Raw genomic sequence first — 17,626 nt, 5'->3', positions numbered from 1 at the left:
TTTTATGGATTTTATGTATTTTCAATGTGTGTTCATGCATACGTGTGTGTGTGTGTGTATGTGTTTAAATTACAGTGCTCTATGTGCAGCGAGCCTTCAGGCAACTACTCAAGAAATCAACACCTACAGTGTTAGACGAGGTGGAGAGATTGTCATTACAGTGTTAAGATTTGGGGTGCAAATCAGACTTTTCAGTCCCAGAAAATATCAAATGCATCAGTCTCTTGGATTGCACGCTTCACTTGTGCCCCTTCTGCATTTGAAATATTGGAAGTGTCATGCTGCGGATAGGTTAATCTGACGCTTTAACATTTAAATATCTGCACATTGTTGAGTTAAGAATTCGAGGCAGCCTCAAATCAAAGCGCACTACCAGTGTTATTTAACTTTTTTGCCCTCTCCTCATTTCAGTTTTTCTTGGCACTTGCACTTTTCACAAAATGCACTTCCCCTGCCTGTTTGGAAAGGTAACTCGGCACCATTTCTGGCTCCAGTCAGTGCAGAAGCAACCTGATATCACAGAAATGATTCTGTGGGCAGCAATGTTATGGTCTTTAGGCCGCGTTCACAGTATATGATATGGAAGACACACAGCTTTAAAGTAAAGACAGAGCGCTGGTCCTTGTTTTTCTATTTAGAAACCGCGGAGAACTGCGTCTAATCAGCATCACTGAGGGAGAGACCACTGCACAAGAGAGGGTTAAAGTAAACCACAGCGTCATGCAGGCGATGAATGATGACACTGCACTGCACTGACTGATGAAGAGATTCATCTGACAGATGGTGACATGACAATTAAGAAGGCCGCGGATGAAGTCAGCAGTGACTGGCAATCAACCTGCCCCTCACCTGTCAGCTGAAGCAAATAATGACATCACAGGAAAGACAAATCAGTTACATAATTTTTAATATTAGCAAATTAAATACACACAAGTTACACTCACACACACACACACACTCACACTCACACACACACACACACACACACACACACACACACACACACACACACACACACACACACACACACACACACACACACACACACACACACACACACACACACACACACACATCTATTACTTTATCCTCCACATCAGGGTTGCGGGGTCGCCGGTGCCAATCCCAGCTGACATAGGGCGAAAGGTGGCGTACACCCTGGACAGGTCGCCGGTCCATCACAGTACCACATAGAGACAAACAACCATTCACACCTATGGCCAATTTTCCACTGTCCAATTTGTCGTCTAATCCCTAAATTTGCATGTTTTTGGACTGTGGGAGGAAACTGGAGAACCTGGAGAAAAAGCCCCATTTAAGTCCTCAAGAGAGAGACAAAGGACAGTTTTCCTGTTGTGGGACATGGGAAATGGCACACAGATAAAAAGAGAGCAAAGAAGGGAGCTATCGACACAACCAGCCAATTTGTTTACATGATGCTGATAAGTTTGTTCATGTATTGTAATTGAGCTGTTTATTTAAGAGCAGTGTCCTTGCATCAGTCCGTTATGTCCACTGGAGGGCAGACAGGGACAACAGCACTGGAAACCTGAACACAAGTGGACAACAGTAAACACCAGTGTTAAGTCAGTGTTTCGAGGAACAATAAAATCGTGTAATGCCAATTTATAAAACCTTATAAGACTGTAGTGGGAGACTGTAGATTTAACACCAGCTCACTGTTATTCAACCATGTAAAGTGTGAGTTTTTCAACATAGTTATTGCTTCAAAAATTCTGAATATGTAAATCAAGTCTACATGAACAGAAGTAACTCTGGTCCGTCTAATAGCGAGGCAGTTTATCCAAATAACTGTCATCATCTGCTTTTTTACATATTAAAATGTTTAAGTCATATCATCATATGATAATAGGATAATATAATAATATGATGAGATGATGATACGCTGTGGCCATCCCTAAAGGGTGAAGCCATAAGAAGAATATTGAAGTCATAAATTGGTTAAATTGGTACATTTATATTATAGTGTATATTTGATAGGAAATATCAAACGTCTGTTTACTGGAAGGCTAATCTATATTTAACCATAAATATCTACTGCATAATTTCTAATTACCTGCACTGAGAGGATTACATCAGGTCATTTGCTGGATTACTCAAAAACTACTGAACTGATTTCCATGAAATTTTCTGTCGGGTGGGGCATGACTCAAGAAAGAGCCTGTTATATTTTGGGAAGGATCTGATTAAGGGGGATTATGTTTTTCCTTTAACATTGTGTGTTTATATGTTATACTCTGTGAGCACTTCATAGTTTGTTAGTTGTTCACATGTAATATTCACTCTAAATGTAAATGAGAGGTTCACAGCATCTTTTCTTCCTGTTTCTGACTGAAACACAGTCTGTATTTAATGCAGTCTGCCTATAGTTTGTAGACGGGAAGCAAATTATGCAACCACTTCTGCTCATTTACTGACACTGTCAAGAGTTATGACTACCATTAAACACTCAGCAACCTACACAGTATATAAACTATTATTTGTTTTGAAGAGTTTGTATAAAAGCAAGGAAGAAAAGGGTGAATCAAAAATAAATAGATCAGGAGAAAGAGTGAGAGATGGTGGAACAGGGAGGGAGGGTTTGAACTGTGTCTGTTCTAGTGTGGTTTTGAGGAGTTATTTGGTGTTAAAATATGCCTTAATGGTTGCTGGGGATCCATTTATTACCGGCAGGAAGCAGAAGGGGGTTTCTCTTCTCATTTAATGTGACCGCCGAGAAGCTCGCCAAGTCCTACAGGCGAGCCAGCATTCCACTGCACCAACGCAACGCGACACACACACACACACACACACACACACACACACACACACACACACACACACACACACACACACACACACACACACACACACACACACACACACACACACACACACACACACACACACATTGTAAGCTCACATGTGTAGATGCAAAGATGTGTAATCTCAAAAACATACTCACCTCACAATAAGCGTGCATGCATAAACACACAAATAGACTGTGGTTTTTGGCAGCGAGAATAACCTTTTTTAGAAGGACACACTTCCTCCAGACACACAGGGAGAGAGAAAGGAATACAAAACATTAAACATGGCAGCGCTGCATACAAAGCATAAGGTCATTTTATTTCACACTAGCTTTTCAGTTATGAAACTCTCTCTGTCTCTGTCTCTCACCCTCTGTAGCTGTTTGTTTTTCACTCACTTCCTGTGATCACAGCGTTACAGGAGTCACACTTTCCTCCACTCTCGTAACATCTGTCCTCCCCTGTATCTGTGCAGATGCAGCTTGAGACTCACCCTCTGGCATTAGGGAGGGTGTGTTAAACGCCTCCTTCCACTCACACACACACAAACGCGCACACACACCATTGTCTGAAGACCTGTTTTTCGAAACTGAAGGCTGCACACACGAAGAAGAATGATAACGATCTGATATGTGACATGTTTTGGAAAAGTAATTTTGTTTTGCAATGCTTTTCTTAGAGCCTATTTCAGAATATACCAGAGAAAGTGGTGAAGCATGCAGCTTAAGGAATGGGTTATGTTAGATGTTATCATGTTCATCTTCAAGATTTCTTAACCCGTGTTACAAAGGTGATAAACACCATTCCCCTTATACTCCAATCTGATGTGTGAAATGCGCTGGAACAAAACGAGTTAAATAAAGAAGAAATCAACAACACAATCAGTGAAAATGCTAAAGTTAGTATTTACTTTGGTGAATTAAGTGAGTTAAGTTGCTAATTAAAATGAAGTAAGATGAAATAAAACACTGAGCACTGTCCCAAGTTGTAAAAAGTAAAGTTCTTTAAAACCATTAATCACTAATGACTATGCTAACGGACAGACGATGAATGCATGCTTTAGTGTTGAGCCATAAATGATGCAGGAAATTGCACGGCTGCCAAAAAAAGAACCAGACAAAGAAGAAATTAGCATGATCACCTGGGTCCAACTAATACTTGCCGGAGCCAAAGCTGATAAAAACCTGCATGCATTGTTCATCGGGAATGAAAGCTGATTTATTTTAAATCCCACTGGTCAAAATCAATGTAAAAGCAGCGATTAAATGCTTTTTTTTGACAGGTGGAAATGAGCTATAAGTGGAGGAAATACTCTGTCATGGCTGCTGCAAATGTCTTTTCTGTGAACGCTCAGTCAAATTATACAAAATCAGCATGGTTACAACAAAACATGAAAACATAAGAAGCCTCACTTGACCACTGCTGTTGCTCAGTTTAAGGTTGTGTAACATTTGAGTGAGCGTGTGTGTGTGTGTGTGTGTGTGTGAGACGGAGAGCCTATTGAGTTACATGACGGATCTCGGGCTCTATCCCTCCTTTCATCAACTGAGTGAGGACGAATCGAGCACAAACACACTGCAATCTGACCCTGATGTACACACACACACACGCACACATGCATGCACTTTACAGTAGCAGAAAAGCAGACACGCTTCAGTGCTCGCCATCGCTCGTCAGTACAAAACCTCACTTCTGTTTTCCATTGGTCACCGCTGCCATAACACATGCTGCTGTGGCTCCAATACCTGCTGCCAGTATTATATCCCTGAGTCAATATCACTCCATCTTCACGTTGGTTTTTACTTTGAAATGATGAGTGTTACGGTGTAAACGCATTATTTAAAGTCAAAATGTGAAAACCACCATTTTGACTTTCACGGTATGAGGCTGGCAGCGGTCTGCCCTGCTGAGCGTTTGTTAACGGAGACACTGAATCTCCAGCAGCAACAGACCTGCTCATCTGTTCTTGACCCTGACCTCTGACCTCTGACCTCTGACCACTGACAAAGGATAATTACCTTGAAGGGGCAAATAATGACGTTTGTAGTTGTAATAGGGGAAGTTTTAGCGGTGCAATATCACCCCATTAATCCAATGAATCCAATTCAATATTTTGTACATTTGTAATGAAAATAAAATAACAATTTTGATAAGGTCTATAAGAATGTGCTGATACATTGGAAACATTTAAACAGGCAATCATAAAGACTGGAATCTGCCACAGCTCAGTCCAAATGTTCTAATATCCACCGCCAATGTTTGTTTAAACCAAAGTGTAAAAACACTGTAGTTTTACAAGGACTTTTAGTACTCACAATAAAATGATGAATGTAAACACTGTGAAAGTGAAAGTGTGGTGTTGGTGAATGAAGGTTTTAAAAGTCCTCAGGTTGTGACACTTTCTCTTCTACTTATGTGTCCACAAACTGTGTCACAACTAGAGACTGAAGAAAAAAGCAGGAAAAAGCAACAGTTCACTGTCATTTAGAGAATAAAACTGAAAGACACAAACTAGGTTTTTTCTTAAGGAAAGACAAGTTAATAAAGTGAGAATGTTTGAGTGGTTACTGTATAACTGCGAGTATCTGTGTGAACCTGAGTGTGTGCAGAGGGGGTAATTACGGTGTAGAATGTCTTCCTCATCACTGGAGCTGACCTAAGAACAGGACGGTTAATCATCCACTGCCCAGCAGACAGAGACGGAGTGAGAGAAGGAAGGAGAGAGAGAGAGACCAGTTGAACGGCGCATAGTTGGAATCCAAAGGGAGACACTTGTCTCGCACCTGCACTTGTCAGAAGGTAAAATAAACCAAGAAGAAAAGAGGAGTCATCTATCAACTGTCTGCAGTAATGGATTTATTTATCTGAGAGTGGAAGGAACACAGATCTGTTGCCAAAGCCTCTCGTTTGCTTCTGAAGGGGGATTTGGATCTACAGTATTTTTTTTTAACAACATTTGAACTCAAACAAACCGTTGGATATGTTTATGTACATCTGCGTCTGATAGTATGTGTACACTACAAGGTCACTCCTGGTTTTGGATTTGATCGTGAGTGTAAGCGGCAGCCACATGGGGCCCAGACGCTGTTGGGGATGCCAGCTGCTGTAGTGAAGCCCAGTCCAGAGGACATGGTGGCGGACGGTGAGGGGGACGGAGTGTCCCAGTGGGACAACTCGCTGCTGGAGCGGGAGAGGCCAACTCTTCCCTCGCTGAAGGTTCCCAGGGAGCTGCTGCGGAGCTTCCCACACTCCAAACGTGTGGGATCCTACCTGGTGGGGAAAATGATCAACAAGGGCTCATTTGCCAAAGTGATGGAGGGGCTGCACATTGGCACGGGGGAAAAGGTCGGTGCCTGCTCTTTAATCTGAGAATTAGAGCCCAGGAGATGTGGTTTGGCTCAAGCTGGAGGGTTGGCACAGTGCACATGTAGACCTCTCACATCATTACATGGCAACACATGGAAATGATAATTATTCCTGCTTATATTTGTGGAAGACTGTTATTATTCTTGTAGTTCTCCATCAGAACCACCTGTATATTAGATAATGCACATGAGGGTGAATGTTTATTGCCTTGAAAACTATAATATTGTGTCAGAAAAATGTGTTACACTTATGATTTATGTTATGTACTATATATGAGGCTAATAGTAGTAAACACACCGTTGTCTTGAACACATCCTGTTGGATCTGTGTGTGCGTGTTGTGTTGCATTATGTAAGCTTGTATTTGCTGCTTCTTAAGGACCTTTACTGGCATAAACACTGACCTTGTCAGAAGTCCTCATGGAGACCAAAACATTGTTCTAATGAGGCAGAACCACAGATATGTGGAGCTGGTTATGTTTCGGGCCAAGATTTGAATTCTGGTCAGGTTAAGGTTAGGCTTAGGCATTAACTGGTTCGTGATGACGCTTTGTTTAGGCTGTTCAAGTCAATGCAAGTCAATGCATATCCTAAGAAGAATAGCAGTGTTTGAGTGTGTGTGTGTGTGTGAGAGCATGTGCATTCCTTGATGTGTAACTTTCTTTTCATCCCGTTGGTCACTGAGCCCCTGACCCTGGCTCATGTGTACCTGACCTGGTTGCCATGACTGACCAAACTCATCTCCTAGCAGTGTTTGCCCACCTTAACCCTCATTACCCTCTGTAGGTACAAGACCCGTAGAGGTCACATCTACACACACGAGTTTGTGCAGCTATTCAGCTCAACCTCACCACAATTCAAATCAGTCCCAAATTGAAACGGTTCCTCTGGAAATGTTGTTTTGCCTCATTCAGACCAGGTTTTGGTCTCAATGAGGACTACTGGTTCTGACAAGGTCTGTGTACATGCCAGAAAAGGTCCTAAAGAGGCAACTAATACAAGTATACACTAACATATAATGTGTAATCAAGTGACATTTATTGTAACATTTTCTACACATTATAAATGGAATGTAAAATGGAATTAAACTGGCCTGTTTAGATTATATCAACAATGTGATGTCATTCACACCAAAGTGTTTACTTGATACATGATCTGAGACAAACAACAGTTATCTGTATGAGCTAACACTTTAAGGGATTATTTTTCCTGTGCAGACTAATTACTCTATCCATTAATCATTATTATTATTATCTTGTGGTAAAATTAGTATTTGCAAGAACATAATAACAGAATATTTAGAAAATAATAGATTACTTATAGTGCCGGGAGAAATTATATATATATATTTTTGCCATGTCCATTGGCAGGTTTAACACAACTTCTTCATGAGGGTTTATAACTGAATGTGTGTTCACTAAATGAGGGCAAACTATTTAATACAGTTATATATAGTTCTAGTGTATGTCTTGTGATAAATCACTGTTTTATAGTACATGCACGTGTTCATCTGTTTGTTGGTTTAGGTGGCCATAAAAGTGATTGACAAGAAAAAAGCACGTCAGGACTCTTACGTGCTGAAGAACATGAAGAGAGAACCTCGTATTCATCAGATGGTCCGACATCCTCACATTGTCGTCCTGTTGGAGGTAAAAATCAATACATAAACAAACAAATAAAAACACAATCCTTTTCCAGTTAAAGGGGAAATATTATGCAAAATCAACTTTTTAATAATTTAAATCCTATATTTGGGACTCCGGAGGTCCTATCAGTCGGCAAAATGTGAAAAAAGATGACTCACTCATGTTTTTGTGGTCCTCCTCAGTCTAAGTACAGGAGATAAAACACGCGATGTTGACTTCCGCACTCATTGGGACGTCACAATGTGCTAAATTCCTGGAATTGTTGTCTCCGCTTAGTCCATAAAACACGCGAGAGTGCTGGTGAGGGTAACAGTATCCGAAAAAGTCCACGAAGTCTGAGAAAAGTTCTGTTCTTGGCTCCACAGGGCAGCACAGAGCTCTACACAAACTTCCAGCCTCAGAGGATTTATCTGTCCAGTGGATACATGTTATATATGACAGCAATGTGCCTGCTAGAGCCTGCAAAAGATCACTTTTCCAAATGCTAACTGCTGTTAGCTCCCAGTAGACTCTGTACTTGATGTCATTTCCTGTCGCTTAAGTTTCGTTTTACTTTTTTTTAAGGTGGACCTAAAGAGATACTACTTTAGGTTCATCAGGACATCAGGGAACTAGGTTAACTTGGAGAAATAGGGTATAATACATCTCCTTTAATGAGAAGTTAAACACATCATAAATGTGTATGCAGTCCCAATACATAAATGAATAGTGTGTTTTAATTAAAATTACAAAACTGTTGCATGCCTGGTGCTGTTGATCGACCTTGTCCACTTAGTTTTGCGCTTGAATGTTTGTGTTAGACTCTGGAGACGGAGAACAGCTACTACATGGCCATGGAGCTCTGTGCAGGAGGAGACCTCATGGACAGGATCTGTGAGAGGAGGAGGCTGGAGGAGAGGGAGGTGCGGCGCTACACCCGGCAGATCCTTTCTGCAGTGGAGCACCTGCACAAACATGGCGTTGTGCACAGGTGAGACTGACCAGACACACACAAACACACATGCCTCACTTACACTTAACCTAAACCCAGATCTAACCCTAAAACATGACTTGTAGACACAAGCCAAAAATGTCCTCACTTTCCTAAAATGTCCTAATGGTTTATAAATTTAACACACATAGGTTAGCACAGTCTTGTTAGGACACAGCATTGGCTTCCATTCATTTGGGCAGCTAACCCTGACCATAACCAGTTAATGACTGTAACCTAACCTGAAATCAAAGCTTAGCCCTAAACTTAACCTGTTCCTCAAATATTCTGCCTCATTATGACCAGGTTTTGATCCCCTTACCCTAATCTTAACCATCATCTGTCTACCACAGACATGTGTAGTACTCACATGTATTTACACACACTAATGATTCTCTTAATTTCTCCATAGTCTCCATAATTATCCGTATTTCCCATTCAACCATCAATAAATTATCAAATATAATCCAAATGCCAAAGACAACTTCTCAGATGAAGTAAATGCATGTTTTCCTATTATAATTAATAATACAAATGTTAGCTTGGAAGCAAGGTAACAGCAAGGCAAGGCTTTTATTGTGATTTACAGATGTAAAAGGTATTTGGACTGAGGTAAGTTGTTATTAGATATCATGGCTTGGAAAAATGAGCAATAACGTTTTGTGTCCCCTCACCTCGACAAAAAGGTTTGGAAATGACTGTGAATTCTGCTGGAAATGATTCTGTCACTGCACAGAATAATAATAGTACGTGCGCCAAGTTTTGACGAACGATCTGCTGCAAAGGAAAAAGTTTCACCATCAGATTTTAAGATTCCTGCTGGATTTTCTTTCACAACTAGATTGGAAGCCAATCGTGGTCCAATATGCAATTCACACACTGGAGGGATGTCAGAAGGTGAAACCTTTAACACATTCAGTCTGTGTCAGACTTTTTATTTTTATTTAAGTACTGGTGAAGAACATCGTAACTACATTGTGAGTCTTTACATTTTTCTTTCCATATTTCTCTGTATTTTATATGAAGATGATGAGAACCTGACGATTGGTTGTGTTTTATGAAAACCCTTATTAGACACCGGGAATCATTCAAAGGATAGTTTTACGTGTTAAAACTGGAGGTAATCTTTAAATGACTATATCGCTGAGAGTCATGTCCTAACCACTTCATATATATATATGACATATGTTCCCTGGAAATCCTTCCTGTTAAACTATTTCATATTAAGATGTGGTTGCACAGTTGTAACCGATAGGTCTCTGGACAATCGATCAGGAGCATGTGATCTTGAGTTGCTGGAGATTTGGCAGAACCAAAATAGAAAAAAAAAAGTGAGTTGTGTCTAATTAAAATCCATTGACCCTTAAACAGTAGCTGTTTTCTGCATGCATGGTGACATCTTGAAGATACTCGTGTATTAGAACACAGCGTAGGAACTGCTTTGCAGGGCATTAATAGTTTTACAGAGGAGGAAATGTGACAAGAGGCCATTTCTGGCACAGTGCTGTGTATTATTCTAGTGGCATTTTATTCATTTTACTATGTGTAGGTGTTAGAGACCCCGCGCTCACACACACACGCACATATACACTTATGCTGTAACCTCACACATCATACACAGCTCTGGGCTTTGGTTTAAGACTCTGGCTCCTCTGAAGGAGGGGATGTGATTACCAGGCAATGACCTCACCGTCTTGCACCAGTGCCATGATTCACACATCATCACAACATCATGGACTTCCTCTCTAATGAAGTCCCTCAACGATGTCGCTCTCAACCGCTCTCTCTCTCTCACACACACACACACACACACACACACACACACACACTACAACACGTAAAAATGATCAAACTGGAAAATTTGCACTTTAACGCACCTCCTGCCACCCACATGCAGCGGGTTCACCACATGATTTCATGATTTTTCTCCTTCGTGACAAAGTCTGCTCTCGCTCTTTCGTGACCCGACTTTCTTTGAACTTTCTTTGGGTTGTGTGAATGAACGTCTCTGAATTTCTCGGAGCTGGAATATCTGCTGGTTAGATGAAGGCAGATGAAAGGAGCATTGCTGACAGGCTGTACTTGATATGGGTTTAACTGCAGGCAGTGTGGTTGAGAGTAGTTTTTCATCATTGATTCGAATGTTTGGCCTCTAAACAACCTCAAAGCATAGTTTTTTCGACAAAATGTAAATAGTAGAATGATCTGCACTTTAATTGACCGAATATCTGTCTTTTCCTCTTCCTGCAGAGATCTGAAGATTGAAAACTTCCTACTGGATGAACACAATAACATAAAGATTGTAGGTATGTTGACATTTGAACGGACAGTGTATTGATGCAGAATGCTGGCAGAACTATTCACATCTTTAACTATATATTCTATAAATGTGCGGTGATAAGAATCCATTGGTGATGTTTCATGCAGACTTTGGCCTGAGCAACACTCTGAAGGCAGAATCGTTGTCTCTGGATCTTCTCAGCACTCAGTGTGGAAGTCCTGCCTACGCAGCCCCTGAGCTGCTCGCTCACAGGAAGTATGGACCCAAAGTGGACGTCTGGTCCATGTAAGTGATAATGTCTCAGTGAATGACTGGACTTTTCCACCATAGCTTAGAGAGGACATTGGATAAAGTTTGGGTAATGCTAAAGAGTTTGTGTCCATTCATTTTTTTTCCCCCTTACTGCGTGGGTGAGAATGCAGAGGTGTAAGCATGTTCGCCATGCTGACAGGAACTTTGCCCTTCACTGTTGAGCCGTTCAACATCAAACAGCTCCACCAGAAAATGGTCAATGGGGAAATCGGCATCATCCCCAGTGACATCAGCAAAGGTAAGTCCACGTTTCACCTCTTGCGCCTAAGGATTGTTCCTTCAAAATGCCCAATGAGTCACGGTGTTGGATTTGGAAGTGTTTTTTATTTTGACATTTGGATTGAGTTTCATTAGTCTTAGAGGTGATATGTAGAGAACAATGGTACATGATGTAGTGGTTGGCCATCAAGCTCTAAAATATGATGGCCAACAGAAAAAAGTCAACCATAAAATGTCAACATGCATACTATATGATTCCTCTCCTATAATGATTTAATATTTTCCATTTGCAAAAGTTTTCCTTGGTTCCAGGTCAGCTCTTGGGTAAGTTAAATCTAAACTGGATGTCACAGCCTGAATAATCCTGAAGGAGCTTTTGTGCCCGTTTTAGAAATAATTCCAGCAAACATAGCGTACAACTCGCAGGATCTTTTTTTTTTTTGCAGACCACAGACTTGAGCTGAGACAAAAGAAGAAGTTTTACTTATTTCTTCCACTTATTCTGTACCAATAAACCCACTCAAGCCTTAGTGTGTCTGTTTCTCTCTCACACAGAGTCACTCCATTGCTTTTGTCATGGCGCCATTTCACCGCAAACAAACACAGCTCCTGTTACTGAGGGGAAAACCAGTATCACTCTGATGCTTTGAAACTGTGACAACACAAGATTAGCGGCTGTATCACTGCCACAGACGAGCACCTGAGACATTCAAATTAACTTCTTCTGGGTGACAAAGTTTTTCTTTTCACCTCCCTTTTAAACGCTGTTCAGCACAACACTATTCCAAACTGGAGCAGTTTTAGTGTGAGTTGACAAAACAAGGCAGCGGATGGCACAGTCTTGTATCTGTGTGAGTTTGAATATGAGGCATTTTGAATTACGGCTCATTTACCAAAAACCTACCAAGCAAATGTGTTTGTTATTGCCCAGCATTCGCTTGTTGTTGCATGTAGAAAACCATCTGTGACTGTGTGGTCATGACTGATGCTCGTGTAGGCAAATCAAGTTGAATGTTAGCATTGGTCTTGTGGTCGGTGGTGAGGCTGGAGGACAGTCTCCACTCCAACAGCTCTCAAAGACGAAAGTACAGAATGTGGCTGTTTAGCTGCTAAATGTTCCATTATGTTCACCAGATAATCACTAACCTTGTTCAACTGCTCACTGGTGTTGGGTTTTTAGTTTTTTTTGCAGACAAAAACAGAGCGATGACTATCGTGACAGTGGATTTAACGAGTGGTTAATATAAACAGTGGGCTGACAATTAAAAACTACAAAGTCCTAGTAATTTCATCATATATATATATATATAATTATATATATGTATTTGTGTATATGTTGCCACCTTTTAATTGTGTATTAATAAATTACTATTTTATTAAGTGTTTTTTGGGCATTCTTTCATATAAATTTTTGCCTTTAATTTATTTATTCCATTACTGTATTATGTAATCTGTTATAAATGCTTGAGAAATTTAGAACATCCATCCATCCATTATCTACCGCTTTATGTAAATGTTTACCAGAAAATGAATGTTGTCTTTTTTATCAGTGTGCACATCTATTAATCTATTTAAAAAAAAACAAAAAAAAAAACAAATGCCGAAATTGCCAAATTAAACTGATTTGGCAGTAAGTGTATGTAACTCTATTGTTGAATGATAATACCCTGGTTTGTCTGTGCTTCTGTTGCAGGTGCTGTGTCGTTTGTGTTGTCTCTCCTGGAGCCAGATCCAGCAAAGAGACCCAGTGTCAGAGCTGCGATGGAGGAAAGATGGATCAATGAAGGACATGCGAAGAAACCACTGCACACACTCACCTATAAAAACAGGTAGAGCTTTTTCTGTGTGAGTGTTCTTTAACATGACATCTGCAAACACCAAAATGCTACAAAAATATACTGTAACCACTTATACGCTATACTTTCAATCCTTATATTCTAAGGAATGTCAAAGGATCAGTAATATATTTTCTAAATTAGCTCTAACTTGTGGTGTGTCACATTACATTCTGGTATATGCTGTAAAAACATGTAAAGATTCTCACTTGCTTTTTAATAAATTAAAAAAAACACTCTTTTCAGCCCCTTGTGCCATCAGACACAGTGACGCCTCGGGGATAATTCTGCGACAAACGTTACAATCTGGGCAAAAGTACGGAGTGAAGGAAAATCCCTGCATGTTTTCTAAGAAAATGAGCAATTCAGTGGTCAGATGGGTTACAAGTCTACATTATAGCATGACTAAAAGACTTTTATCACTTTATGCAGAGTGGAAATGCAATCATGTGTGGCTCCCCCCCAGCAATAATGTGTCCTCTGAAATCCACATGAATGAAATAAGAGCTGAGCTGTTCCAGCCCTGAAATGCTCTGCACCAAAATCCTTTAGTTACCAGTCATTTCACACCCACAGATGCTGAACAGCCCATTATCACACGTATTCATTCTAATGTTTTTTTGTTTTTTTTTCTACCTCCCTCTCTGTGATTGTTTCCCAGATTGTGTGCAGAGGAACTCAACTCGTCTGTGTTGTCATACATGACAGAGACACTGGGCTTCTCTCTCTCTGAAGTCATTCACATGCTCACCAGCAACCGACCCTCTGCCATCATGGCCTCCTATCATCTGCTGCTCAACAGACTCAACAGGAGCCAGAGAGGAGCCAAGGCCAGCAAGGTTCACACTTAACTCTCACACATACACATACACACGTCAGTATAATGCTACCTAAAATAATTATTGAGCAGCTAATAATGATTAATTTGGCAGAAACTGGAGAGCAGTGATTGGAGTCTTCCCAGTAAGAATACATGGAGAGAGAAGAGCAACACTGAATCAAAGACTCAGCAACAGGTAATGCTGCCATCGTCAGTGTCAAAGTATTTATTTATATTGGTAACGACTGATAGATGTAATTATTCTGTATATTTAAAATATATTATATGTAGTCTTCTGGTTGCAAGTTGGCTGTTTTGAAGCCTCGGGATTCAAACATTTCATGACGCCGCGACAGGTTTTGGAACCGGAAATTGACAGATTTCATCTGCAAACACAGCTTCAAAAACTAATGGTCAATTAACTGGTGTCCACTCAGGTGTTGTGCTTTATTGTTCCTCAAAATGGGAACATAATTTACTAAATGAACATCATGACATTGAAGAAGGCCTGAAACCAGTGCTTGGACCATGAACTGCATCCATTTATATACAGTTTATGGCCCAAGGAAGATCAAAAACGATTTGATTTTGATGGCGATTCAGATTCAAGAGTTTATTGACCAAAGCCTTGGTTTGTCTCTCTGAGCTCTTTCTCCAATTTTATATTCTATTACCATCAAACTGACAAAAAACTGTCACCGTCTTTAGTCCATCCGTTTGGATCAAGATATCTATCCATCTTCTATCGCTTTATCCTTCACAGGAGGGTCGTGGGGGCTACTGTGCCAATCTCAGCTGACAAATATATATGGACACAGAATTTTAATTAGTCAGGTAGCGGTCCGTCTATGGATGGATGGTTCAGTCATTTTGTGTCAGTAGAGATTTCTCCAATCATTGCTTTCTCAGATTGAACCCACCAGTGAGAAAAGCTCTAAGCAGCCCAGTCGACCTCTGAGGGCTCAACAGGCAACTGACTGTCAGAGCAACAGGAGGAGGACTGAGGGCTTTCACAGAAAGGACAACAGAGAGGACGATGAGAACCGTCCCCCTTCTCCCTGTCTGCCTCAGCTACCTCACTGTGCCTCCCCACCAATACCTCCTCGCCCCCGATCACCCTCCCCTGCCCCTCTGTCTGCAGCAAGAGGGGCTACTGATGATGACATCGCTGTGACCTTGGACACCAGAGAGACTCTGTTCCCAGAAGGTAAAGATTTATTGTGCAAAAACAAAGCGACACACACACACATCCACACTACATTATGTGACACATTCATCCGTACATTGTTGTTTTTTCAGTGTCTGTGTTTAGAGACAGGGAACTCGTCCATCTTTCTCCGCCTAAAAGCTCTACATCTCAACTCTGTGACTCCGCCCCTTGCCATGTCCCCCTTCCAGTTGAGCCAATCAGAGGCAACAGCCCCATGAGACCGATACAACACACACTCCCGCTTAGGACTACTCAGTCAGACGGGGCAGCAGACCCCGGGTCAGATTGTTTCCATGACAACCGCCACCAGGATGACCACTCGCACCACCTGAGCATCAACGAGCGGCTGGAGAAGCTGCAGACGTTTTACTCCTCGGAGAAGAACGGCATCTCTCCCAGGATGCTGCTGGAGGCCGACGCGCACACCTCTCACTCCTCAGACAGGGATCAAACGGGTTCCATGGAAACGACCCGAACATCACCCACTACGCCACTGCCGCGCCTACGCAATGTGGGGCATAAAGACAGAAGAGGCAGGAAGATGACATGGGTGGGGTTGACCCGACCTGGGCCCCCTGGACTCCTGGTCAATGGGTCTAAACCTCCCGCGTTCCCCTCGCAGAGACAACACACTTTGGTCATCAAGAGCCTCAAGCAGGAGAGAGGGAAGAGGAGAGAGCTGTCAACAGCAGGGGGAGGTGGAGAGAGAGCGACAGCGGGAGGAGTGATGAGCGGAGCAAAGAGGAACTCGGTTCAGTTACGGTCATCGCTCCAGCGTCGGGTGGCAGATCTGAACCTGCCACTGTTACCTGCAGCTCTGCAGGGGAAAAGTGACAAAAAGAGCCAGTTACACAGTATGGACTACTGACACAGAGACGGTAGAGCGTGAGCGAGCAGCACTGATATGACAAGGGGAGGACGAGTTAGAGAGGAGAACTGAACACGATTAGTGTAGCAGCCATTTCATGAATGCTGGCTTATTTAAAAAGAAGAACTAAAGGAGGTGGGCAGAAGAGTAGTGCAGCTATAATACTTACAGGAATGTGCACAACATGTGCAAAAGCAGTGACAATATGGTACCATACCTATCATTCTCTATGTTTACTGTTCCAGTCACGTGTAGACAAGACACCACACCGTATACAGTGCCAAAGAAAAATGTAAACTCCTCAATTCAAATAATATGACATTCAACATTTGAACCATTTTGTCCTTGAACCACACATTGCAATGTGAAATGCAGGCTGCACATTGATTTACAGTGTGGTTATATTTGTATTTATTGTTGTCAACATTTTGTACCAACAAATAGTCAAAGTAAAAACAAGTCACAACTCAAACCTTACTCTGCTTCTTTGCTTTTAGTTTTCTAGTTCTTGTGTTGTGACACTCTCATAATGCAACGCTTTTAGCTTCCACAGACTTGTTTTCAAATCTCTCGCACGCGTCTTCTTCCTCGTGCTCCTTCTGTCTCTGCGTCTGTGGGTCATTAATATTCAGGTGTGCTGCAAAGACTGTGGAAGAATCTGGTTGCTGCTTCGTGGCGCTCTTCGTGGCGGCTTAATAATTCAACGCCTGTTACCTGATACTCTACGTGTGTTTGCGATATGTACATATTCTGTGTGTGCCCAGTGAAGACAGATTGAACCCACTGAGGTGGATACATCCCCCACTCCAGTTACCTTTCTGGCTACTTAACAGTGATATGAACCAGTAAGTTCTGATACCATGTCAGTCACACACATTTGCACTGCACAATGCCAATACACAAAGTCCGCTGTCCAAGTTAAGAAGTGCATCCTCTGAAAAAAATGTAATTATGATGGTTTCTTTGTAATCCTGTGACATGTTTTCTTTAACACTCATGCAGAGGACCCAGTTATGAAAAAAGAAAGCTGGTGTTTGATGCCAGACGTGTTTGCTGCTTCATAAAAGTCCCTCCCTCCTCCTTTTGGCATCTGACCTGGACAGGACTGAAACTGACTGCTACATTTACGTAAGAGCTGCACAAACGAGGTATGGAAAACAGATTAATAATGCACGGCATATGAAGGATGTATTTGTGACCAGTGGAGCGTTGTCTAAACGTACCTTCTCTGGTGAACCTGTTTGAAAAGCAGGTGCCTGTAACGATGACATCGTCCAGCGTGTTTCCAAG

At 41.6% G+C, this 17,626-nt stretch overlaps 1 protein-coding gene across 1 annotated transcript; it reads left to right on the top strand.

Annotated features, from left to right (window-relative positions):
* Nucleotides 1-5,903: 5,903 nt before the first annotated feature.
* Nucleotides 5,904-16,336, top strand: LOC310934715 (uncharacterized protein; the record flags this gene model as incomplete). Its single annotated transcript, XM_083898510.1, has 11 exons — nucleotides 5,904-6,155; nucleotides 7,702-7,824; nucleotides 8,622-8,791; nucleotides 11,042-11,097; nucleotides 11,219-11,357; nucleotides 11,495-11,622; nucleotides 13,297-13,432; nucleotides 14,100-14,277; nucleotides 14,371-14,454; nucleotides 15,168-15,465; nucleotides 15,558-16,336. 11 exons carry the CDS (start codon nucleotides 5,904-5,906, stop codon nucleotides 16,334-16,336), a joined length of 2,343 nt encoding a protein of 780 aa, XP_083754636.1.
* Between the last annotated feature and the right edge of the window lie 1,290 nt (nucleotides 16,337-17,626).

The sequence above is a fragment of the Microchirus variegatus genome (assembly GCF_963457635.1).
Source record: "Microchirus variegatus genome assembly, chromosome: 12".
NCBI lineage: Eukaryota > Metazoa > Chordata > Actinopteri > Pleuronectiformes > Soleidae > Microchirus > Microchirus variegatus.
This window is presented reverse-complemented; position numbering and strand designations above follow the sequence as displayed.